The sequence below is a fragment of the Aythya ferina genome (genome assembly GCF_964211825.1).
Source record: "Aythya ferina genome assembly, chromosome: 2".
NCBI classification, from domain to species: Eukaryota; Metazoa; Chordata; class Aves; order Anseriformes; family Anatidae; genus Aythya; species Aythya ferina.
In genome coordinates, this window is record NC_140297.1 from 93,596,544 (window position 1) to 93,623,646 (window position 27,103).

The following is a 27,103-nucleotide window of genomic DNA, read 5'->3' on the forward strand; positions in this document are numbered from 1 at the left end:
AGATAATACACGTAACCAGTAGGAGTCCAGGGGTCAGAATATTCTTCAATTCTTAATTATTCTCTATGAGCTTTTTTTTTTGGCTTTTCTTCATAAGATTCTCCATACTCATTCACTCTGCTCTTATCCACAGGATAAAGCCTGGCAGAAAAAAAAAAAAAAAAAAAGATTAGTTACACATAATACTATCTGCTACCAGAAGGATATTTAAGCAATTCTGTGCTGCTTAATTTTAAAAAGGAATTCCTTTCTTATTGTATTCTCTATTTCAATTTGTGTCCTAAAAACACAAGAGTCTTAAAAATTAGATATAGACACACAAGCTTCTTCATACTAAGACTTATCCAGTTGTCTCATAAAAAGGCTTCCCTAAAGCTTGGCTGGAGTGTTAAGCAATCCAAGTCACTTCTCCAACTCGAATCCAGGTTATAGTCCTTATCAGAAGTTGTTGTACTTTTATTTTTTTTTCCAGAAAAAAATACCTTGGAAGGAGACCTATTCTTTTATGTGCAATCACATAAACCTAAAAGTGAAGTTCACATTTAGCATTCTGGTATAATGTGAACTTAGCTTAGAATTCTTGTTAACACAGAGAAATATTTGTTCTAGGGAACAAAAATACACTGTCTGTAGATTAACTTATGAATAATATTTTAATGACTACTGCATATAGCCTTCATCCCCATCTGAATTTACTTAAAGAATCAGAAACTTGCCAGATATTCAAGTCACAAGAGAACCTGAAAACTTGTGTTTCAAACCTGAAAACTTGTGTTTCAAACCTATATAAAGCAGTGCAATCCCTCACCAAAAAACATCCTTCATTAGCGTCTTGCAACTTGGGAAGTATGCTTCAGATGCAGAAGTGGACAAGTAGCCCCTCGGTGAGGATTAGAAGCCCAGAGCTCTGAAGCAAGTTTGTGAATGCAATTTTAAGAATTGCCTTCCTCTGTCTTATTTCAGGTCTTCATTTCACAGGTTATTGATTTATTTATTTTTTCTCCCCTTTTTTTCCCTCCAAATTGGCAAACTATCTACTGCAAAGGAGGATTGCAGTTTTGGCGAGTATGGGGGGAAGGGGTAACAGAAAATAATTTGTAAGTTCTGTGAGAAGAGGAATTTCTTACTTGACTACATTCTTAGCATGCTAGAAAGGGTTCAGGAATACCAACAGTTATGGGAAGATGTTTTTGCTCCTATAATTTTATTGAGTATTCTTTTGAGGCTCCTTGCTCTACACTTCCATTTGCTCAACTACCATTATCCAGACCATACTCTATACTAGAAATTCTATCCCAAACTATTTTTTTAGTTCTTAAATCATTAAGACTGTAACCACCTACGGTGTTGAAGAACCTCTTATAAATATTAAAGAAAGGCATACCATCTTTGGTAAAGATAGACCAGGAACACGACATCATCTCTAAAGCACGCCAGCCTATGAGACGTTGGCATTGTGATGATAAAAGCAAATATATCATCAATAAAGGTGTTGAATGCCTACAAATAAAACAAATAACATTTTAATAGGCTGTGAAGAAATGAAATCATCTGTCATACAAAGCTACAGGAAACAGGCTTCCTAGCATTTTTCAGTAGGTACGCAGACTATTTCATGTTTATAATAATATTTGAGGGTTTTGCTGGAAAACTATTGCAAACTTTAAAACGCTTTCCTTTAATGAAGGCCATACTGTCAAATCCAGAGCACACCACTACAGCTACAAGTGAAAAGGAATTAAGTCTGCTTCAGGTAAATGAGAGTACTACTAAGCTAAAAGAAAAACATGGATTTAACTCCAGTGAAATCTTTAAAAGAAACTGGCAAAAAGTCTTTATGCAAATTATTTAAGACTTACAAAATGTTATAGGTCACCTTCATTTTCTGTGGGGAAATTGAAATTTGTGTAAAAACTGTTCTTAAGCACATTAACTTGGCAGCCTTGAGATCTTAAAACATTTCCAGCACTCTCCTGGAAGCAATCATCCACGCCTTATCTGAGATGTAATTTTCTACACCATTTCCCCTCAACTAGGCATACTGTAGGCTCTATTTCTGAAGCAATTATGAAACATTTTCTCACTGCTTTTTCCTGAGTGAGAAAGTTTAAATTCACAGCCATTTTCTGGGAAAGCAGCACAGAAGCTCTGAGCATGCAAAGATGCCAATATTTTGACAAAGAAGGTAAGTGAAACAAAGAGCAGGGCAACTCCTCTAGATTGGTTTCTAGTCTACAAGGAAGGCTAAAAGTCAGTTCTTACAGTGTACCAGTTCCAGTACTCATCAGATGGTGCAATAACGTGATTCAACTCATTAAAAACATTAAAGTTCAGCAAAAAATGTTTGCTAACCCAACAGTGAATAATCATCAGTCAATCACAGGGCTTCTCCTTTCACTGTTAGCAAGCTGTTACTCGGGCTTCACTGTACACGAATCCATGCCACAAGAAGGGAAGAAAATCATGTATTCTCTAACCAGAAAAGGACTTGCTCCTGAAAATAAACTCGTGTCTGTATAATGAAACACAGCATCAGCAGAACGCTAGGGTGTTTGACAGGAAAAAGTTGTGATTAGTTTCAACAGGCAAGTTGCCACTGACAAGTCAAAACAAATTCATCAATCTAAAGTGATCAAAGAATACGGATGGCACTTCTCAAGCCTGTGCAAAGATTTATTGTGGAAAAAAATAAAAAAAAGCTTTGCAAGTTGGAAAAGTAGGCCTTTCCATGTTAGTGATCCTACTACGATGAAAGGAAGAAAAGGCTAAAGCCATCCTCCTTCAGGCATTAGGCAGTCCTCAAAAGCCAATGAAATTGAATACATCAAGCAGCTCATCTAACAGTAGTTAATCTAGCTAGTTTTCTTTTGGGATTACTTCATTTAAAGGTACACGTCATTGAAGTATACAGGGCATAAACGTAAAGACTACAGAAAACGAAAAGTTAGAAGGATTTTCGTTTTTGCTGAAGTCTTATAACAAAAAAGTCTGAATTAGGGAAAAAATCCTCTTATTTCGAAAACAAAACAACAACACAAATAGAACAAAAACAAAACACCACCAAAAGTCCCAGAAAAGACCTCAGACTATTCTTTCTAAAGAAAAGTGCAGAAGAGAGGAAAGAACTTTAAATTTCCACTAGGAAAAAGCCAATTACTCTCTCCAAAGCCCAAGAAGTTGAACATAATTGAAAACATCATATGCTTTTTTTTTTTTTTTTTTTTTTTACACACACAAAAGCTTTTGTTGTAGATAGCTCCTGGCATCTTTTAACTGGAACCATAAACACTCTGTAAGAAAAGGCTGTTCAGCAAGAACATTCTGCTTTGAAGGTTGTTGCCCATTGCTTGAACACTGTCCTTTTGTTACCTATTTAGCTGCTGATGTCTCCGCTCAGTTACTGTATTTTGTTGCCAATTTGGTACTGTGAAATTACTTCACTAATATACCTTTTAATTCCCTTTATTGAAAGGCATGCTAATCTGCCTAGAATCTGCCTAAAAAACTAGATGTTTATTTCCATATTGAATACCATTTAGTTGCTATTTTGCCATCAGCTACATTTCAATCTGTTTTTTCTTAGATGCCTCATTATTCCTTAAAAATACTAAGGCATCAGAAATTCTGTCTATTGCTGTAGGCTCACAGAAATGGAAAAGCTATGAAAGGTACTTTATTTTATTTCTTTTGCCTCAGTTTATCTGTTCAGAACTGGACAGTGTCCAGAGCAGCTCTTAACACTTTCTTTTAAAGTTCTTATGTTCTGGAGAATTGTAATACATTGGCACAAATGTGTACGTTACTCCAGTCTCTGGTGGTTCCTGGAGCCTGCCAAAATAAGGTTTCTTAGTGGTCCTATCTGTTTGTTGAGAATTAAGCTTTGTTGATATAACCCCTCTTTTGATGTAATGATGTATTAAATTGAGACAGGTGAGAGCAGAGAAAACAGCATTACCTACATCCTAGATTGGATGAGATTCTCATTATATGGAGGTCATTATGTAAAACTGAAATTGTTGTATTTTTTTTTAAGGACAGTTGCAAAAAAACATTGTTTTTACAGGCAGTTTAGTTCTTAATACATGAAGAAAAGCAGTCATGGCCTTAAGCTGTGTATTACTAAGCTGATCCACACAAAAAATCATTTCCATAGTGACAGCAATGGCCTTCAAACTACAGCTTTACTTACTTTGTATGTGAAAGCCTTCCATGGTAAGTGTGCAACAGATTTCATCTAGGATTAAAAAAATATCAGTTAGTAATAAAGTCTGGACAGAGAGACTAGAGAAGTTGTCTTTTATTGCTTTTCAATCTCACCTTGTAATTTACAAACAGCTGGGGCAGCATAAAGAGGAATCCAAAAGCATACACTCCTAAAGATAGAATATGGAAAAATTTATAGACATACACATAACAGAAGTACACCATGCAACTATACTTTCACAGTTAGAGATTTACACATAATCCTAAAAAGAAGATGCATCTAATCCTTCTGTTTCGATTTTTCTTGGCTCTTCTTCCTTTCTCAATCACTGTGATAGTTTTGGAACCTACAGTCAAGTTATTGTTGTATTATATTAAACTGATCTAGCTGATATCGGTGACTTTTTATCTTTGAGGCTTGGCCTCCATTTGAAGAAATATGAATAGTACAAAAAAAAAAAGTAAGAAAGGACTCACCGTTGACAAAGCTGTTAATCAACCAGGAATACCAGCTACAAACAAGAAAGGCAGCCCAGTTAGTTTTTCACCTCAGTCAAAAATACATACCTGTCATACATCCTCTACATGGCAGTATGCTGACAACTCCAATAAATGGATATGTTGTAGATTGCTTTATGCATGAACTAAATACCTCACTTCTCCCTTTGTTAGGAAGGGTTCCAGTGAAGCTGCTATGTTTATCAGTGCATCCAACAGTTCTGGAGAGCTTTATCAACTGCTTTTTATACTTTTTCAGAATATTGTAAGACTTCTGCACACTGTCATCAGGTAATGTTGTGCACTGAACATTGTCTATATTTAGCGCTGTATTCTAAATAAAGACATATGTAAATAAAGACATAACACTGTAAGGAATTAAATTTCTGACAACAAATATTGTTCAGTGCAAACCACTATAGTGAGCACTTTAGTAATAATAATAAAAAGGTAAATGCAAGAAATCTGCATTTTTCTCTCCTTAAATCTAACAACCCCTCCCCAGATGTTCAACAAGGACAACCTTAGCTCCATCGTTAGTAGTTTACAGATGGTCCAAATTCCCTACTTCTGCTTGCAATAGTAAGAACAGCTAATAATCGTGATGCCCAGATTATATTATTTAACTAAAACTTGCACTGCTGCACTACTGACTTAATAGCAACCTTACAGCCGCAGCAGCATTCCACTAATTCACAAGCATCTACAAAATACATCACAAAATGCCTGCAAGATTAAAGGATAATCCACTGTTAAGAATCCATCACATTCCCGTACAAAGAGATTTAACAGCGATAAACATCCTATGACTTGTCTTCACTTCAGGCTACAGCTCCCAGAACACCTGGCATATAGCATTTTGCAGTACTGAATGAAATTAAGAATTTTGCAGGAGAACCAGAATTTTTCAGTGCTGTTATATTTGTCAACTTCTGAGACAAGAACCTTTTGAAAAAACTATTTTTCTAATAGCCTGGAAATTGCCCCAGTTTCTAGTACAAGTGCTACAGCCCATGTAGACAGCAACAGTTCATTCTTGTTATTTTAAGGTACTGCTCCCTCTCCCTCTCATCGCTTCTGGGCCTAAAGACTCTGAAAAATATGCCTACACAGCCATCACCATGCTTGTGTTTGCAGATTTTTTTTTTAAAAAAACACAAAGTTTCATGGCTATTTACTTGTCTATATCTCTCCAATACAAAATGAACTAGATACATTATTTTGAGTGAAAGTGGACAGGAGTTTCACCTTTTCCTGAAATGTGGAATCTTTAGTATTGTACCACAGTAAGCTCATGGCTCTAAGGGAGCACAGGTTCCTTTTTTAAAAACACTTTTGCTTGTTTGGATTCTTCTCATCATACTTAGGAACAGAAGAATCCCTTGGTGAGAGCACATAATTTTGGGACGGTTTTTGCTTCTCTCCATTACCGGAAAGGTTCAACCACTGTACTTCTCTCTCCTGTCACTTTATCCATTCTTTGAACATTACTAGCAGCCTTCTTCTTCCTCTCCTGATTGACAGCCTATGCAATTAGCAAATTGCAATTGCAATTGCCTATGCAATTTACTGAATACTACAGTAATATCAGATTAGTTCTGAAAAAGCACAGCCTGTTTCATAGTTTGAAACAGTTTGTAGCTTACAGGATGTTAAAAGACAGCTGGATTTTAAAGCTTTAGATCCTATAGAATTTTTCAATTCCTAGCTTAGAAATTCCACAAACAGAAGTAACTGATTTCTGCATCCCATCATCTCCAATTAATTCAGAAAAATGGGAAGTGTTTCAATCTTGTATAAGACCCTTTACAGATTTACAGTACCTTTTGTATTTGACATTCAGCAAGGAGTAACCTGCACCTCCGATACACAGTGGATAGAGCAAATATGACAAGTACTTCATAGCCTAATAGACAAAGAAAATAACTCATTAGTTTACATTTTATATACAGGAAATTTCTCATGGCATTAACTGGAAGACAGACATGTATTTTTTTTCCTGTAAATCTTTTTGCATTTTTAAACGTTTACTATTATTTTCAATCTGCTTCTAGTTCAAGAGATGGCAAAAATTCCAATGCTCAGCTCATACCACCAAGGACCTTGAAGCATAAGCTGCAAGAGGCAGTACGAAGATCAATGTAAGAGTAGCTTAACACCAGTATTGCTACCCTACGTTCAACTCATTCCACCAGCATAAGTACAAATACTGATTTTCAAATCTGTAATGAAAATACAAAAATTGTAACCCTTTAAGACACTTCTCTTCAGACAAGTCACTTCCAATTCTATTTCTCAGAGAAATGTTTCAATCAGATTCTAGCCTCAACCACAAAAGTTATTCAAAATTTCTGGTCCCTGTTATGAATGCAACAATAACCTATATCTGAACCATAGATCAAACTAATGTCATAACTTCTAAGTCTTTCCAGTACAAAAACAGATGGAGTTCCTTAAATCTGTGTAATTTTGAGATGCTGGAGGGAAGGGATGCCATCCAGTGGGACTCGAACAGGCTTGAGAGGTGGGCCTGTGCGAACTTCATGAGGTTCAACAAGGCCAAGTGCAAGGCCCTACATCAGAAATACAGGCTGGGTGGAGAATGGATTGAGAGCAGTCCTGAGGAGAAGAGCCTAAGGGTGTTGGTTGATGTGAAGCTTAAGAAGCTCGACATGAGCAAGCAATGGGCTCTTGCAGTCCAGAAAGCCAACGTATCCTGAGCTACACTGACCCCACCTGGAGCATTGGGTTCAGCTCTGGGGCCCCTAACACAAGAAGGGCATGGAAGTATTAGAATGAGTCCAGGAGGGCCACAAAAATGATCAGGGGGCTGGAGCACCTCTCTTACAAAGGGAGGCTGAGGGAGTTGGGGTTGTTCAGCCTGGAGAAAAGGTGGCTCCGGGGAGACTTCATTGTGGCCTTCTACTACCTAAAGGGGGCCTACAGTAAAGCTGGAGAGGGACTCTGTGTCAGGGAGCAGAGTGATAGGACAAAGGATAATGGGTTCAAACTAAGAGAGGATCGGTTTAGATTAGACACTACAAAGAAGCTCTTTCCAATGAGGGTGGTGGTATCAATTGACCATGTTGTCTGCTCCATCAAGATAAAAAATGAAAATATTATACATACACTTGATATGACTGGTCAAAACATGACTTCCCCAATCTCAAGGTAGGTCCATGTGCAAACTGTTATTATGTAACTCCTGTGCAATTCTTTTTTTTTAACAAGAAGCCTACTTTCTGAATAATAGAAGACTTTAGACATCCCTAGGCAAAATGGCTAAGCATAATTATTGAGAGGAACATGAAGACAATTTTGGGGGATCAAAATGTCTGACTATCACGAAGCTTGCAAGAAGTCCAGCCAACTTAAAAACAACGCTCAGGAGGCCAAAAGGACTGAAGAGCAAATTTCCAATGCCTGCCTCCCCTCCATCTCCACTTGTAAAATTAATAGATGATGTCAAACAGAACTCAAAAATGTAGGCAATCCCAGAAAAACTAAATATATTCTTTACATCCGTCTTCAAGACATAGTTATTCATATATGACATATTTATGACATGACTAAATATTAATCTAAAAATAATAAAGATAAGTCATTGTGATTTTTTTTGTTTTGTTTTGTTCTTTTTTTTTTTTCAAGCCAAGGAGATCTGATGATTAAAGAGCAAAATAAGTCAATCAGAAGACCAGATATATCCAGATCTTTGGTCTTTATAGATCAGAAGTCCTAGGATTCCCTCTTACCTGGGCATCATATTCTTCGGTTTTCTTTTCAGAGTCATTGTATGTACCAAACTGCAAAATACATAAAATGTATAATTAGTCAGAGCTGGGGGAAAAAAACATTTGCTGTTTGACTCCCAATCCTGAATTGGATTTTATTTTACAGCACGTTATTGTGTTTTGAGCACGCAGATGCTTTTAAGTGTTAGTATGAGTGCTAACCAATTTCTGTTTCCAGACTGAAATAATATTGTTCTTAATGACCTAGACAGGCAATTCAACAGCGTTCCTGTAGTCTTATAAACATGTCAAAGTCTTATATAAAAAAAAACACATTTCCTTGAACAGGAACAAGGAGCAAACAGAGCAATCAGCTGCTTAAGATGTACAGACATCAAACAATACAGAAGTCTGTTCTTCTTCCAAAGTAAACACTGAAGGTTGTACAATTGTTTTTTGTTTACATTAAAAACAACCAAACAAACAAAAAACCCCCAAGGAACTATAATCTGCATTAATTCCAATCCCTGCTGCCACAGCATGTCCTGCAGACAGTCTTTAGACTTAACCTGTTACCCAGAGGATTTGGAGAAGGCTGCCATGTCCCCTGAACACGTGACAACATTCATTAGTTCCACAATGGAGAAGTTATGCCTACAGCTTCATGGAAAACTCAGTTCCTTAGTTCAAATCACAGTATTAGTTAACGAGTGCCTTTCCAATGCAGTTGTAGTAGCACAGGTCTATATGTCAAGATCTAGCAGGACTGACAGAGGAATTCTGAGATTTCTCAGATCACAAATACATACAAACTGCTGCTGCTTCTACAGAATCGATCGTAGAAATTCCTAAGTTTGAAACTATTCACCCAGTTTTAATATTAAGCCATCCATAAAGATAAGATTTACACTGGAAGCTTAAGCAGTTTTTTAAATCTTCACATCACTGAAAGCCAAGCCGCACAGTACAGTACTCTACAGTACCTACTCTAAGAGGCAGAAATCTCAACAGTGGTAACTGTTAAACCAACGAAGTACCTGAATTTTGGGCCATATGCCTTGCCACTTGACTGTCATTTTCAAAGCCTTCTTCACTTTCCAGAGCTGTGATTAACAAAAACAAAATGTATACGTAAAGAATTGCCCAAAGGAAATTCTTATGCAAGATTCATAAAATCAGAACCAAGACCCTAGAATATCCACTGTAAGCACCCTGTGTGTATAAAGCAGCAACAGCCCGACTGCAGCTCAGTCTGCATGTCAATACCAACCACATGCTGCATCACCAGACGAGTACAGTATTGTGGATCTGCACTATTAAGTCCCCACATCAGCTGAGGTACTGCAAGTGAAATAACAGAGTCCTTCCATGGCATCTGGACTGCGGTGCCTTGGTGGGAGTCAGCTGCTCTCAGCATGCACCTTAGGGAAGGTGACTGGAGAACCCTCCAGTAACCACCTGCCAAGTAATTTTTTTTTTTTTTTACATAGCACCACTGTTTATAGTTTTGCAAAAGCTTATTTTGTCTTATACACAAGTTTTAAGGGTCACCTTGTGGCTTTGTATTCAACAATTTAATTGCTATTTAAAAATTCAGAACTGTTTGGTGTTCACAGGGGCTATCTGCAACTACAACAGATGCATAGTCAAAAAGTCCACCAGAGAGCCCCGAAATTGTTTTTAAATACTGAGAAATAATTAGATCTTCGAGCAGTGTAGGTAGAGGTCTTCCATTACCCTTAGTGCTGACTTTGTACCTCACTGCACATAGGCAGGCTCCTAAGCAGTATCTCTAGCCCACTGACTGGACACGGCCTGCTGGAATAACACACACAGCCATCAGGCCCTCCCTCTTCCTTTTTCCCCAAGCACCTGAGGCATTGCCAGGGAGAAAACTGCAGACCTGAGGCATTGTCTGATGGTACATGGCCTGCCAACACAACCTTTCACAAGTGTAAACATGCCTGGTCACAAGTGCTGCATATCAGCTGATGTGACAGGAAGGAACCTCAGCACAGCTCTGTGCTTGGTTTCCATCGTACCAGCTGGTCCTTCCCAGAAAAACGTGGTACTTCCAGCTTAGTCATTTGATAAAGGGACACTGACTCCTCTACCACTGAAAGCCACCTGAACAATGCTACTAAGACACCATACTACTGCAGTGTTTTAATACCAACTACTTGAGCATTTATTTTCCACAACAATAAACAATACTGGAAGACTCCAGACACAGGTGGTGGATGTTACTGAGAATATTGCTACTTGGCTCTGGAGTTGTAACAACTCACCTCAATCACGGCACCGATGCCTGCTGGGATCAGTACCAGTAAACTTGTTTGTTCATCCAAAAGGAAAAGAAATATTACCACAGTACTAAAGCATCGCCAAAGCACTAGATTGGGAGGGAAAAAAAAAAATATTAATATTTAAATGAAGAGTTGAGATGACAGATGACTGTTGGCCTATTTACTGTAATTCCGTCCTAAGCAGTTTAAGCATGAACTTCTGTGGATACACATCCTGATATATCAAGCAGCCAGTGATCTATATATCTAGACAGATAAAAAAGGACAAATACTGAAAAAAAAAAAAAAACTTTATCCCAAAAGATGGAAGGAGAATTGTCAATTCAACAGAGTATTTGTACTACTACGAACTAAGCTTATGAAAGCTGAAAGGCTGTGAGATAACGGCAGTCTTTGAACCTCACACAACTAATTTGATGTTTGCAAATTTTAAGAACAGTATCTTACGGTTATTTTTCAGATTTTGCAAAATCCTGACTGCTTCTAAATTTCCACCAAGTAATTCTTAGATTAAATAGGGACTGGGAAGAGGAAAGGCTACAATACATTCAAACATCAACAATTATTCTGCGCTATTTCAGAGCAATTGCCTGTCATAGTTTTCACTCAGGGCAAGAAAGACATACAGAAAGGTGACTAAAGTTTGCTAATGAGAGAATGGAGCCACCTATTACTGAAGACTGATACTTTGATAATAAGATTAGAAAACCCCTTGCCATTCAGTCTTTCCGATTTGACTTTACTCACTTATTTAACTGGCATTTAAAACTTAAATCTGAAATTCTCTGCTAGTTACTACAAGGAAGACACAGGACTTGTAGGACAAAATTATGTGTGACAGCACATTCTCTCCATCCACAGGATATTTCCCTTGTCCTCATTCTTTTTTTAAAGCATTTTTCTGTTCCTTCAGCAAGGGAAATATGGTAACTGATTTAATTTTAAACTTACTCTCTATTGCAAGACAGTCTAACCTTGCAAGTGACCAAAGTAATACTTGAGCGTCACGCTAACAAAGTTGGAACCAGTCTGCTAGCCATTGTCTTTTCATACATAAAACAAGTTAGAATAAAAACACATAGTGTATATTATACAGCACACACACAACACTTCGCATGCTGGGCCATACCTGCCTTTGTTGACATCCCAATCATGCTCCTCTTCTTCTTCCAATAACTGATGTCATTTTTGAATGCAAGGAAATCAAAGAGAAGCTGCAAATTGCAAGAAAAATTCTTGTTTGCTTAAAACAGGCAGCAATAGACTGTCAGCTGAACTGTTAAAAAAGGTTTATCTTAAAATTTAAGATAGCCCCACAAAAGAAATAATTAAATACTACAAATAAAAGCTAAAAAAGAAAATTTGCCTTAAAAGCTCAAAGCTCCAAAAGCACTGTAAAATGACAGAAGGAAGTGCAGGTACTGCTACTGCTACAATGCTGCACCCTCTAAGGAAAGTTAACAACCCAATGCAGGATAACATGGCGGAGGATGAAGGACTGAAGACCTGAAGGAATTGTTCAGCTCCTTGACAGACGAGGGAAATCCAGACTAAATTAGATTAAAAGTGCTTTGGCAGGGACACCTCCCACTAGACCAGGCTGCCCAAAGCCCCACCAGCTTTCCTGTAGGCCCCCTTTAGGTACTGGAAGGCTGCTGTAAGGTCACCCCAGAGCCCTATCATCTCCAGGCTGAACAACACCACCTCCCTCAGCCTGTCTTCATAGGAAAGGTGCTCCAGCCTTCTAATCACCTTCATGGCCCTCCTCTGGATTCATTCTAATACATCCATGTCCTTCTCAAGCTGTGGAACCCAAAGCTGAATGCGGTGCTCCAGGCAGGGTATCACAGGAGCAGCACAGAGGGGAAGAACCACCTCCCTCCACCTGGGCACTGAGCCATTGACCACAACTCTTTGAGTGTTCCTATCCAGACAATTTCTTATCCACCACCAAGTATTTCATCCATCAAATCTATGTCTATCCAATTTATAGAGAAGGATACCATGGGGACAGTGTCAAATACTTTGCACAAATCTATTCAATGACTTAAAAAAAAAAAAAAAAAAAAAAAAAAAAAGGCATCACAGATTCAAGGAATTCTCGGGTCAGTGAGCTTCAATGAAAAAGCCTTTTTTTAAAAAAATGGTACACAAAATATAAAAAATCAGAAAAAAATAGTCCCAAAGTACAGATATGTTACAATCTGATAAACAGAGGAAAAAAAAAAAAGCATATGACTGGAAAATATATGACTTTCCAACCAAATTAATTTTATGTAATGGGACTGTAAAGAAAAATAATATGCCTGGCAAGTTTTTATCTCTCACTGAAGATTAGAATTGTATTCCGCATAACTGTAGACAACAAAAATGTTTAAAGTAAAACAATGAGGTCTTAAAAAATTGTTCACTGAAATGAAGAGTCACATTAAACCACCACACCCACAATGCCAATGGCAAGGGACAGAGCAAGAAGAAATAACCATGCCTAGAACCACAAGCTCCATGATTTACAGCAGAAAATTTGTGAAGCAATTTAGCTTGACTGATCTAAATTTCTGGTGGGGTTAGAAGTCAGAGACTCAAACCCTACTATGGGTTCTACATCTATGCAACTGCAGTGGTACACCTTGTGAGAACTCTACAGAAAGCTTGAACCACTGTTAACAGGTGATTAATTCTTAGGTCGGTTGAACTCTGACTAAAAGAAGTGATAATAGATTTAAATGTTTTATATTTCAGTCGAGACTTAGTTTATACCTAGTTATCTCGTATTTCTATCTCCTATGAGATTTTTTCATATTACTGGAAATAACAACTGACTTGCACCAGACACCACTTCTATTTCTCTACTATTTTAATTACTATTTTAAGAACAGTTCTCAATAAATGAAAGAGATGAAGTTCAAATACCCTTTTTTTTTTCTTATATGCTATAATATCTAAAACTCCAAGTTTTTCCACTTACATGGAATGCTGCTACGAAAAATGTCAAAGCCAGAAAGTAGAGGTTAGTATCGACAAAAATTCCTTTTACTTCATCTGCATCCTTTTCAGAAAATCCTACGAGAAAGAACAAGTAATTATACAAGAAGTAGTAGACAGTTAATTGCTGTTAGGTCCAGTATGAATCTTCTTACTTCAATCTGCGTTTGGTAAGAAAACATAAATCCAGAACAAGATGGCAGCTTTACTGGTAGAACCCAATCTACATATATTTTGGCTAGTTATTTGGGTAGCCTTAAAGAAAACCCATCACTTACAAGCATACTGATGTTCTCTTAACATGTTGTACAAATACAGCCTAAGCTGAACAGAGACACAAATGGCAAGTCATTCTAGCCCAAGTGGGAAGAATAAGGATTACTCAACTTTCGCTATGAGCTCTTGTAAAATACGCAAGAAAAGTGAGCTTCACAATAAAGACTGAAAAATGATAAAAGGACTACACTGTGGAAGACAACAAGGCCAGTGAGAAACTTGGCCATATTTTTGGCCAGCATTACAAACCCCAGAGAATAGATTAGACATCAGCTCTTTTGCTGGCCCTTGCCAGATTAACTTGGAAGCTTCTCCTTGATAAAGGAAAAAGGAAAAGCATCCTCCAGAAATCACAACCTGTAAGCTGAGTACATATTCTTTAACATCTTATCAAATGAAAAAAGGAGGAATGTTGCCATCTTGTTACTTATTGGACTAATTCAAAGAGTTAGAGCTGTCTGTGATAAATAGGGGTGCCAGTATGAAGGACTGCGTTTTCCAAATGACACGATACACTTTTGATCTCTTTCAGTCAGCATTAAGATAGATCACAAAACAGCTCTTGCAGCCAGCATCAGATTGTCAAGTTCCTGAAATCCATTTGATCCCATGATTGATCCCATGAGGGTCTTCTATTCCTATTATACCCTCCAGTCAGTTCCTGTGTTTGTCCAACACGTGCTTCTTCTTCAGACTGTAATGTAATGCTTTTTTGACATTTGAATAGTTTGCTTGAGTTATGACACTGTTCAATTCTTTATCCTAGCCTAAAGAAGCCAACTGGAGACTAGTGAGAGAAAACTAAATAAGTGAAAATGCCCTTTAAAATAATACGTAGATTTTTAAGGAGGATGATTAGACTCCTAAAGGTCTGCATCGGTGGAACAGATATTTAAAGGCAGTAAAAGCTTGGCTATATCACCAACAGAAGAGTACAAGAACTGCACAGTGAAGGTGTACACTTACTACAGTAAATGGAAGCTGAAACCGTCTCTCTCTCTAGGTTTTTCCTTCATCCCTTTTTAGGAGGTTTTTTTTTTTTTTTTTTTTTTTTTATTTTAATTCAGCACAGATGCCCGTTATGATCAAAGTTGAGCTAACCAAATAAAATCAAAATGCAGTAAAAACTGTCCAACCAATTCACTTGTTAAAAATACTAAAAAAAAAATCACCAACGCTGTCCAAGTCCAAGCCATTCCATTTAAGCCAAACAGAATTTAACAGTTTAGCCTCCAATTTATCTGAATTATCCTATACATTTGTAACTGAGGTACTTGACCTGAGCCAAAGTGAGAGGGAAGCCAGTTCTGAAGTGTCTGAAGTAGTATGATCGGAACCAACACTCTTTCCTTATGCACAACTTGAGCCCAAAGTCTTTGCTATGCCTGGCTGCATTTCACCACAGGTCCAGAGTGACTGGCTATATATAGCTAATACAAAAGCTGATATAGCTCTGATCCAACTTTTCTGTTCTATGGATGATAGGGAAAACCTGTGGGCAAAATATTCTCTATTTTGACCTGTTATGCTTTCACGGTAGCACTATCCAAATAAAATTGAAAATTAATACTTAAAAAAAAAAAAAAAAGTTAATTAACTTCTGCACTCATTTCCTACCATGTTAACACTTTATTTCCAATCTTACCTTATTAAGGTAAAGCAATTTAAGTTGTAGCACTAAATATTTTCACCAGCTAACCAAAAAACAAGCACAATTAAATGTCACCTGTATATTTACAAGAAAAGGTGCTTTTTTTTTTTTTTTAATACCTAATGTCATTAAAGATGAAAACATACCAAACTGTTGGAGGGAGTACACAGCATCCTGCATGTGGATCCAAAATCGGAGTTTTCCAAGAGATATTTTGTCGTATGACACTGTAAGAGGTAGTTCTGTCGTGGAACGATTTATAACCTGAATTTCCAAAAGAAATAGTTTATGTTTAATAGCAGAACACTGCAACAATTATTTCCATTCATTCTTTCACACAATTTAAGAGGTTGACTTCTTTAAGGCTTGAAATCTTTGCTTTTGTTTTTTCCAAGAGGCACTAAATTAACGGTTTGTTCTGTTCAAAATCTTATAGCAACTTCACTGTTACTGTGTACAAAAGCCCTTGAGAAGCTTACACTAAGTTCCCTCTGCTGGTCTCTGCTGAAGTGGGAAAAGTGTGCTTAAAGTAATTCTCCATTCTGATAGTTCTTCTCTGAATGTATACAGTAAGATTATGTTAAGCTAGAAGACAAGACAAACGGAACATATTCTGAAGGCCCTAGTCACAGCTTCACTAAATTTACTTATTTGAATCTGTATTTGAAAGAAGCAAAGATTATAACAATTCATACAAACACAAAAGATGGTGAAGCAAGATGTTGCTGCCTGCTCAGAATAATGAAAACAACACGGCTAAAGCTAACCAGTTGTAAAATATGACACAGTGGGTGTCACAATTAAGTTTAACCTAATTCTCCTGTCTCATCTACCTTTTAATTACAATGAGAACTATCTGGGGACTCCTTAAGTTGAAAAAAAAAAAAAGTCCTAAATTGCCACAGCTCCTTCTGTATCACAGTTGACCATCTCCGAACTAGTTTTAAAACAAAAGAAAAAGTTGTCCTTAGAGATGTTAGAATTCTCCACAGCTACTCAGGCACAAGTTCACGCAGTATGCATTAAACTTTCAAGGATAGTTTAAGACTACAGACAGGCAGGCACTCTGAATGGTAACAGTTCAAGATGCTAATTACTACTCAGTCATAATTCCCATCTCAGAATTGTTACTCCACACTGTGTATGTTTCTACAGTAATCAGTTAGCTGACGATTATCAGAGATGAATGGGCTTCTTCTGATCTTAATGTTACAGAAAATGCTTTCAGCCTCCCCATATATCAGAGTCAGATGTAAATTGGGGATTTTTTTCACTCTCCCATTCCATTCCCTTTTTCCTCCAGTGTGTGTAAATGATTCTTAATTTCATGACCCTATGAATGTGGGGGGGGGGGCAGAACACAAATTTATGTGAGGGGAAGAAATTGAAGTTGTGAGAGTTTTATAAATCCAGCAGAAAGAAAACTGTCAGGCACCTCCAAACAGTCTGAAGAAAAACAGAATGAAAACAACTGGGTTAGAGCTGAAGGCTGAGGATGCTAGCAAGATTCTAATGGTCTTTACCAAAAGCTATGTGCAGGTCTTCCAGGCTTCTCCTTTACAAAGGATGCCTGTAATCCCTCCATTCTCATTCCAATTTCTCAGCCTATCAAAGTTAACATCAACATGTCTGGCAGAAAATGGAAAGAAATTTTACCTATTCGGGACAGACAGAACACAAAAATTTTGCAAATACATAGGCAAGTAACATTCTATGCACACGGTGCACTGCTAAGGAGATAGGAGTTGTGCAGGGAGAAAACTACATTGCCAAGCAAGACAGAGACAAAAATTCTTGAACACCAAAAGCAAATTAAATTTGTAAAGATAAGAAGAATGAACTCTTTCTTAAGGAACAATTAAATATCTACAAGTGTTGCCTCAACCTAGTTGAGGCGCGTGATGCTTGCTAAGCCTTTCAACGCTAGGAGGTTTTCGATCCTCTGCAATACAACCTGTTGTTGGAGTAAGGCCTCAGAACATCACCTTTTACTTCTAGCACTATCAGTGCTACAAAGCAGTGTGTAAACAGAGCAAATGAGTTCTGCAATATGAATTTTGATGCGTTCCCTTCACTACTTCAGAATCCTGTGCAATCCCCAAGCCCCAAGTACTGGGGAGAACGCGTAAGAACGCAGCGTCACAGAATATCCCAAGTAGGAAGGGACCCACAAGGATCACTAGCCGCTGGCTCTGCACAGGACTACCCATGATGTAAGCCACGTATCTAAGGGCACTGTCCAAATGTTTCTAGAACTCCAGCAGGCTCAGTGCCAGGACCACGTCCATGGGGAGCCTGTCCCAGTGCCCGGCCACCCTCTAGGTGAAAAACCTTTTCCTAACACCGAGTCTGACTCTCCCTGCAGAGACTGCATGGACTCTTAGTGTGATCAAGTATGAGTCTTTATTACAACCCAGAAATGTTCCTTTTATATAGTTTCCTTCCAGATGTTTTCCATTAAAAACCCTCCAACCCCCCTTTACAGTCCTTTGGTCCCTTTGTCTTGTCATCTGTTGATCTTTGTATTGATGTATCTCTTGGGCTGGTATGTACCTTATCACAAGCCCCTGATCCTGTGCCTGGTTCTGGTCCTGCTCTGTTGTTTTTCTTTTCCCCTGGGCCTCCTAGCAGTCTTTGCTCTTATCTCCTCTTGTTATTTATCTACGCCTCAGGCTCCATGGTGACTCTCATACTCCGCATCTCTCATCTTCCAGAATTCCCTTCTCTGACTCTCATGTGGTCATGAGTCCTTCATCTATGTGCACAGTTATTTAAACCTACCTCATCTGATTACAGATCCCACACCTCCCCTGTCCCATCTCCATGCCATTCCCTCGGGTCCTGTTGCTGTCCCCAGAGAGCAGAGCTCAGCGCCTGCCCCTCTGCTCCCCTCGTGAGGGAGCTGCAGGCTGCCACAAGGCCTCCCCTCAGCCTGCTCTGCTCGGGGCTGAGCAAACCCAGGGACCTCAGCTGTTTCTCACACATCTCCCCTCTTGACCCTTCACCATCTTTGTAGCCCTCTTTTGGACACTAATAGTTTTATGTCCTTCATATACTGTGGCACCCAAAACTGCCCACAGTACTTGAGGTTAGGCCACACCAGCGCAGAGCAGAGCGGGACAATCCCTTCCCCTGACCAGCTGGCAGTGCTGTGCCTGAGGCACCCCAGGACTAAACCTGGCCCTTTGGGCTGCCTGGGCACACTGCTGGCTCGTGTTCAACTTGCCATTGACCAGAACCCCAGGTCCCTCTCCACAGGGCAGCTCTCCAGTGTCCCATCCCCCAGTCTGTACGTACAGCCAGTGTTGTGCCAACCCAGGTGCAGAAACTGGCACTTGCTCCTGTTGAATTTCATGCTGCTGGTGATTGCCCAGCCCTCTAGTTTGTTAAGACTTGTCTGCAAGGCCTCCCTACTTTCAAAGGAACTAACAGCTCCTCCTAATTTAGTATCACTTGCAATCTTCCTTAGTCTGCATTTGAGTCCTGCATCCAGGTTGTTTATAATAACACTGAAGCTGTGTGTAACCCCATTTAGTAAAGCCTTCTGAGCCCGACCCATCAGCTCACTGTTCACCCATTGCATTATGCAGTTGTCAACATAAGAAACACAGTCATCATCCTGTACTAAATTCTAGTACTTCTAAGACCTACAGCTGGGTGAAAAATCATAGTCAGTTCAAAACCTATACAACTTAGCAGAACAGCAGATAACACATATTCCCTATTTACAGCAAAATGCTGACCTTGCTCCACACACAAGCTGTTCTTTATATACCCTTCATTAGCTCGTTGGACACATACTGTTAGACCAGACTTTCTGTAGGGCTCTGTAGAGCAGTTTGCCTCGCTGTTGAGAAGTTACATAAGCCAGTGCTGAAGGGATATTTTGCTAGTTTTGATAGATTAGTCTTTGCAGCACGTTCTCAAGATCTTTATCACTGTGAGTTGCAATAGCATTGACCATGGCATGCATGACAGCTGTGGGAATGCTCTTAGCCACATGAGAACGCTGAGTTTATTTGTAAACAGGGCACATGACCAGTTTGAAACTCACATGAATGTACTGAACTTAACAATAAGCTGTGGTAAGAAACTCAAAACAAAGGACAGTGACTGCTTGTAAAGACATTACAAGAGTATCTAATGAAATACTGGACAGAACAATCTGGTATTTGAGATTGTTTGAAGATTTGTAACTGAAATGCAGAGGAATTTATTTTTCCAGACAAGCTTGGGATGAGGTAGAAATGTTCTTAAAGGATATTCTTCCAAGCATTCAGTAATGAAATTCTTTTGGATTGGAAAGACAATTTAGAAGGTCTATGGAAAGTTTTTATCTACCATAGATCCCACCTAGAAGATGCTGAATCCAGACATGCTCATTTAACAATTCTGAGACATCCTTAAGCATTCAAGGTTTTTGTTTTCAGTAACTCATTCCTCATTTCCAAACTGAAAAAAAAAATGCAGGGCTTAACTGAAAGGTGCTAGATGAACATAACTTAAATGCAGGGGGCTGCGATGTATGAGTTGCAGTAACAAAACTGCATGATTTCCCCCAAATAATTCAATTTAAGAGCATGAAAAAACACCTGTTTTTACTGCAGGGGTGAACGAACACGAGAACAGGTTGCCCAGAGACATTACGGAGAATTCACCCTTGGATGTATCCCAACACCAAATGGACAAAGTCTTGTGCAACCTGCTCTTGGTGCCCCAGGTCTGAGCAGGTGTGTTGCCTAGTGACCTCCAGAGATCCCTCACAACCTCATCCTTCTGTGACTCTGTCACCAATGTTTTCAAGTCCTGATCTGAGTGCACAAACTCATTAGATGTACTGTTAGTGTATTGGCAGCAGGTACTAAAACACCAAACTCTCAGATGCAGAAGTTACTCTAACGTGATAGAGGGCACCACTGGAAAATTTAAACATAAGTGAATTTTTTGGAAATGTGTAAGTGGCCATTCTCTTATCTCTATGTTACTGCAGTACCATCTGTGTTCAGTACGCTTATTTCCCTAGAAGATACTAGGAGTAGCTCTGGAATGCTAACACGACTTCATCAAATGGTTTAAAGAGTCAAACTGCTCATGTGTTTGCTCCCACCACAGCTGCTGCTGATTTCCTCCGTATCTGCCCAAAAGGCAGGAGCGATGGAATCCAAATATCCTTTGACAGAACAGAAGGGAGCATTTGGCAGATATTTCAAAATGCAGATTGAGACTCTGCAGTTGCCACAGTTGACCATGTTAAGTTAAACAACAGTCATTGATAAAATCCTTTTGTGACTTTATAGTTTTTCATTAAACAACCTATGAAGAAAATCTTGATTATAACAACATTGAAGATTACTGTTAAAACTATTAAATGTAATTAAAGGTTTTCTATTACTCACCATCAAATCTTTCACTCTGTTGCTTAGCTGATCAATAAATAATATTGGAAGGTAATGCACTGTCTTCCCCAACTGAACCCTAGGATGTTTAAACACGGATTTTATAACTGTTGTGATCTAAAAAGAAAACTGCTTTTATTCAAGTTAGCACTCAATCAGCACTTTCAGATCTACCCATGTAGAAATTTCCCACCATCTTTTCAGGCACATTATTCTTTACCACACAGCATGAAAGAAGCAACTGCTAGCCTGGAATCTCTCACTGAGAGATGTCTGTATAAAAAGTGTGTATTTCTCTTTTCAGTTTGTTTTTATTTTTCAGTAGAAAAAAATAAGCAAAAAAGAATGAAAGACAAATGAAATTAGCCGTGATGATGCTGAAGCTGTTGCACGAACAAGGGCAGAGGAAATTTAAAAGTTAGCCAAAGAGAAACACAATGAGGTTTACCACCATATATCTGTATCCTTTGTCTCAAGTATCCCTCTCCTACTGCAGTTACAACTCTCCACCATCTCCCCCACTCCTCTCCAGCCCCAGTGACACCTAGCAGCTCAGCAAAGGCACTTGCTCTACCTAGCACAGGACCATGTAAACATTGGCTGCTATGCACACTAAAAGTCTACGTACTACTGATGAGAGTGCACAAGGAGCATCAGTCATCTCTGCCTTCTCCTGAACTCAAACACTCATTCGGATTGCTCTATCACTTCACCAGCCTGCACAAAACCAATAACAACTTAATCTTTGAGGCCTCAACAGAATTGACCACTGGACAATTGTTTTGTTGGGATTTTGGACAAGTATTTAGCCTAGGGCCCTCAAAGAGACAAATTCTTAAAGCTCTTCACTAGAGAGGCAGTTATCTACACTATGATATACTTAGTAAGAGGCTATGGAACTAGCACAACTGAGCTTATTAAAGTCTGAAAATTGGATTTTAGCAGTTCACAAAACAAAGAAGTCTCTATACATGTTAAGAAAAACAACATAATAAGTACTCAAGGGGCAACAGTAATATAGAAAAGTACTAACTTGAAGATCAGAAATAGTTTGATTCTTCAGCTGAAGAGAGTTCAATTTCTATATAACAACTACAATTAAAGCTACCGCTAGTGGAATTGCAGCAGGCTATTTCACATCCAAACTACTTTCTGCATGATGTGATAAAACAGCACTGAAGAGCATCTAGACATGACCAGAAAAGATCCATCAACCCCTTCCTGTTTTGAGTGTCTTAGGAGTTGCTAAGTTTATCTATTCTGTTTGGGAAGCTATCCCAGAACCCCAGAGTCTGCTGACTAAGCAACTGCTTCTGGATTTAACAGGATACTTGTAGAGAAAGGCATCAACATACGGCAGCACCAGCCAACACAGCGCTATTTATATGGTTAACACTGGAAGAAATTTAAGCAAGCTGTGAACAGAAGCTACTGCCTGCCTAAAAATCGCGCTTCTTATGTTTTTGTTGAGAAAATGAAATTATGTAGGACAACACATTGTCAAAGAGGGAGGGGAAAGATGGGATAGATCAGCCGTGCCACTTAAGAACTTGCTGTTTAGACACAACTGGACGTGAAGGTTAACTGCAAAAGTCCAGGGACAATAATTGCTTTAAAGGCCAGAAGTATGATTTGAGAACAAGGTGTGAAGCCTGCTGTAGCATTTTGCTTGTGTCTTTGCAGTTCTGCTGTGTGTTACCCTGGTAACCCCCATATGAAAAGGTATTTTAAACTGAACTGCCCAGTAGCAAGGTATTTCCAACGAGGCGTTCTAGTACATAATACCTTACTAACCGTCACTACTGAAACGCAGGCATTAAGGAGTGCCTATTTTTGTCTCCTAAGCTCTGATACAAAAATAAAATACTAAGGGGGGATAGGAAAGATTTTTGTAGAAAAGCCAATTAAGCTTATAATCTAGCAAAATTAAGTCATCAACTTACATCTTCATGTAACGGTGAACATCAGCAGGGAGGGATGATCCATCAAACACAAAATCTTCTACCATGACATTTAAGGTCAACCTTGACCTCCAGTGAGAGACGGGTTCATCTAAAGCGCTGGTCTGCTTTTCTGCTTCAATTTGCTTTAAAAATACAACACACACACAGCTAAACAACACAGACTTTTGAACAGGATAAAACTCTAACTCACAGAAACTACTGAGTCATTAACTGTATCACAAAATAGACATTCATTAAGAAATACCTTACCTTAATTTACACTAGACCAAGTATTTTGCTCAAATACAGCAGAACAGATAGAAATGCCAACCATAATTTGATACTGAAAAACTTCAGTGCCCATTCAAAACCCTGTTCACCAAGAATTAATATTCAGCTTATTTATTTTAATTCCTTATGCATCTGCATACTCTGAAAACAGTCACTTGAACACGAGAACGGTAGAGCATTCAGATATTACTTCAACACAGTCAAAAGGATGATTGACTGTACTTAATCTGGGGGAGTAAAAAAGATCTGACCATTTGTTTTGAATTTCTGAGCCTCTAAATGCTGTGCAAAGCAGTGCTGAAACAGAGTTAAGACCGCAGCTTTCAGTAGATGCTCAGCCCCCGGGCATTCTGCTCACTTCTCCTTGGCTGACCACCACCTGCTCTGACCTTTTAATGCTGGACTCTAGCTTCAGCTCATTTTCAACTTTATTCCAACAGGATTTAGAAACAGCACTGATAGCTACAAGTGTATTTCAGATTCCGAAGAAGAGCAAGGTGAAATTCTCTACCTCCCCTTGACAGTGAGATACAAGAGCCATTGCAAGCGTTTCATTAAATAACACCACATTTTTTCCTCTAGTGAGTTATTACAGAATTTGTCAAAGGATGCTACTATCGTGTTCTCTTGAATTGAGCTGGAAAGTAGGAATGTCCTACAGAAAAGAAGCAATCTACGCTTTGGTCACTCATCAATGTGAGTTAGTATCTGTTTTACAAAAGCAAAGCATTATTTCACACGAATCTAACTCAGAAAGCAGCATCATTTTGTTACAAAACAATACAGTATTTCTACCACGAGCAATGAAACCTTGAAGAAGTAATTCACATTAACTAGGGAAGTGTTTTAATAGGAGCCACTATTACAGAGGGCTCCCCATTTGCTGTGCTGAAAGGTCTACTATTAGTGTACCAGCTGATAATCAAGCAGAAAGGCATTTTGGCTTTTCCCTTCCTCCCCATACTTTTTTCCCCCAATTTTTCTATAGATGGAAAACCCACCTACCTGCGTGGTTGATTCTCCTGTGAGCAAATTAATCTCTTCTGGTTTAGGGACCATGTAGGTGGTCAGAGGGCTTACTATATGCACCTGCTTACCATCGTGCCAAGGCAAAACGCCGGCATGATGAAGAAATATATATGCATATAACGTGCCGTTATTTCGAGTCTTCTTTGGTACAGAGACATTCACTGTCCTAAAACACAAAATAAGTACGTTATGAGGTGACATATGTTGGAATATCAAGCTGTTACAGATGAGGATCACTGAACATGTTAAGATGTTCTGAAAGCAAGCAAGAACATGCTGGGGCTAATGTTCTCTAATGACCATGACCGGGTGCCTCAATTTATGTACCTTGGTTTGTAACTTAGTATTTGCATTTCCAAAGTTTTACTGCTATCTTAAGACACTTTCATCTTTGTCCAATTCATCCTTTATTCTCCTAAATAACACAAGACTGAGTTATCGGTTTTGTAACCCAGCCAACAGGTCACACTGCCAAATTATCACAGAACTCATAGAAAATAACTTTCCACACACTGAGTATGATGACAGAGTGTATACATGACAAAGATCAGAAGGAAATTCAGTTATGCCAAGCACTTTGAGTTAAGGACGGATCTTCTCAGATACAGTATGCTGAGCACACAACTCTACAGAGCCTCCAGCCACAAAGTCACTCCTCTTATACCTGCCTGGGAAGCGCCCTGTTCATTTGCTCAAAAAATTGTTTTTTGTCTGGATACTCTCACTGGCCCAGCAGGCCGTCAGTAAAACAGTTCTATTTTCACGTCTGCCAGAGATCAAGTTCACCATGACCTACACAGCGGAAGTTCACGTTCTTAAATTATGAAACACGCAGAATGTGAAAGAACCAGGGTAAGCCTCTGACCTCAGATACGAGATAACAACTTTAAACAAAAAAAAAAAAATGAAGCAGCTAATACAAAAGTTGTTCTAACTGTTATACATGCATGTGTCTCTTTATAATTAAAGAGCGCAGCGTTATATTCAGAAATTCATCTAAGGGCATGATGTTAGCACCACCATCCCTTCAGAAGATCTTGAAACTGTAAACCACCAGAAAACGTTTACTTTTATGATTGTCAGCGCTGAAACAGTTATACCAAAGCATGTTGTTACAACACAAGAAGAAAGAACACAGTATCTACGACTTCTAGGTTCTTTTCAGGGTCTGAAGCCACAGCTATTCTGTCTACACATTATTAGAGAAAGGTCTTAAGGATATTCCGGACACATTGACTTACATTTTCACAAGGAAAAGCCACTTTTACTATCACAAGCAAAGCACGCTTCTGTAAAATATTTATGTGACTTAAAACAATATGTTGATTGAAACCAACCAACGCTGAAGTGATCTAGCACAGCTTGTGATACAAGTGTTTAGAGTGGGATCTGAAAGTTAGACAACAGACGACATCATTCAAGGCCTGTAAGATCTACGTGAGAGAAACAAACGTTTCTGTATTTATTGGCATGACTTTGTTGGGCACGGATTTCTTTCTTGCAACCGAGAGTTGATCACTCAGTGTAAGAGAAGCTTGTGTAAGGGTTTGTCAAAGAGCCTGCTCTTTGGCACCCCACAAATGTAGTACACTGTTTCTGTCAAGGCGGACGCTTCACTGATCTGTGATACATGAAATATTCTAGGAACCTTCCATTAAGAAAACAAACAAACAACTGGTTTTTATCTACAGTAGCGCTTTGTCCTTGGCTATAAGGCTGAAGTCCACCTGACAGCTTTCCTGCCTTGGCACTGAGAATATGGAAAACATGTGCGAGCTGCATGGCCCACGGAGCGTGCAGGAATAGCTTCAACCCTGAACCAAAGGATGCAAGGACAACAACCCGGCTGCTTCAACGATACTGTCACCAAGAGTATACCTACCCGCTTTATGCGTATTTCTGCCCATGTGACTATCAGCTTACACACTTGATGTGAACGGAAATAAAAAACTAACGTTGCCACTTACCTTTCAAACTTGGACTCGACATCAAAATCCTCCACGTTCAACACCAGATCCACGTTGCTCTCGGCGCCGATGTTGGACCGCGTGGTCGTGTAGACACTCAGCTGGAAAAGAGGAGAAGAGGAGAGGAGAGGGCACTGAGGGCAGGGGCACACACAGCGAGGAGAGCTCAGGGCTTCGCGACGCAGCCCCACAGGCTGGGCAGGGCACCGGGGGGCTCAACAAACGGCGAAAACGCCCCGGTGCCTCCTCCTCACCCCCCCACAGCCCCGTTACCGTTACTGACCGTTACGGACCGTTCCCGGCCCGCCCCCCCAGGCTCGCCCACCTGCAGCTTGGGCCGCCGCGCCAGGTAGGGCCAGACGCAGGCGGGGTGCGCGGCGGCGGCCCCCGCGGCCGGACAGGGCCGCGTGTAGACGATGCCGTACATCACCCAGCCCGTGTGCGCCACGTAGAGGGCGAACAGCCCCACCGCCAGCCCGCTCAGCGAGCTGCGGCTCAGCATGGCGCCCGCCCGCCGCCGCCGCCCCCCCCCCGCCAACGGTAACGGCAACGGTAACGGTAACGGCAACCGCCCCGCCGCCGCATCCCCCCTTCCCGTCGCCGGGGAAGGAAGCCGTTGCCCCCGTCCGTCACTTCCGGGAAGGGGAGGAAGGCGGAAGTGGCCGCGCGGCGTTGCCTAGCAACCGGCGCGGCGCTGCGGCCTTCTATGTCCCGTCCTACCCCCCGTACTTGGGGATTGTTGTAAAAATAAAACAACGCCAACCCCCCGCCTCCCTGTTTCCTTCAGGGTTTCCTTATTTCTTCTCTAAGGTTCAGCCGACAACATA

At 39.7% G+C, this 27,103-nt stretch overlaps 1 protein-coding gene across 1 annotated transcript; it reads right to left on the minus strand.

Annotated features, from left to right (window-relative positions):
* On the minus strand, window positions 1-26,865 carry CLPTM1L (CLPTM1 like). Its single transcript, XM_084509319.1, has 17 exons — window positions 26,602-26,865; window positions 26,277-26,377; window positions 24,286-24,475; window positions 22,990-23,132; window positions 21,047-21,125; window positions 15,797-15,914; window positions 13,707-13,801; window positions 11,868-11,952; window positions 10,721-10,824; window positions 9,470-9,535; window positions 8,454-8,504; window positions 6,525-6,607; window positions 4,681-4,715; window positions 4,318-4,373; window positions 4,190-4,234; window positions 1,385-1,500; window positions 1-141 (listed from the first exon to the last, which is right to left on the minus strand). The coding sequence occupies exons 1-17, from the start codon at window positions 26,776-26,778 to the stop codon at window positions 57-59; spliced, it is 1,629 nt and encodes a 542-aa protein (XP_084365445.1). The 5' UTR covers window positions 26,779-26,865; the 3' UTR covers window positions 1-56.
* Between the last annotated feature and the right edge of the window lie 238 nt (window positions 26,866-27,103).

What these genes read in the sequence shown, in the direction of transcription:
- CLPTM1L (XM_084509319.1), bottom strand. Translation starts at nt 26,778, where the DNA reads ATGCTGAGCCGCAGCTCGCTGAGCGGGCTGGCGGTGGGGCTGTTCGCC. An exon ending in CGCGGCGGCCCAAGCTGCAG is followed by an intron (nt 26,378 to 26,601) that starts GTGGGCGAGCCT and finishes CCTCTTTTCCAG; the next exon opens with CTGAGTGTCTACACGACCAC. An exon ending in CCGAAGAATATGATGCCCAG is followed by an intron (nt 6,608 to 8,453) that starts GTAAGAGGGAAT and finishes TTTGTCTATTAG; the next exon opens with GCTATGAAGTACTTGTCATA.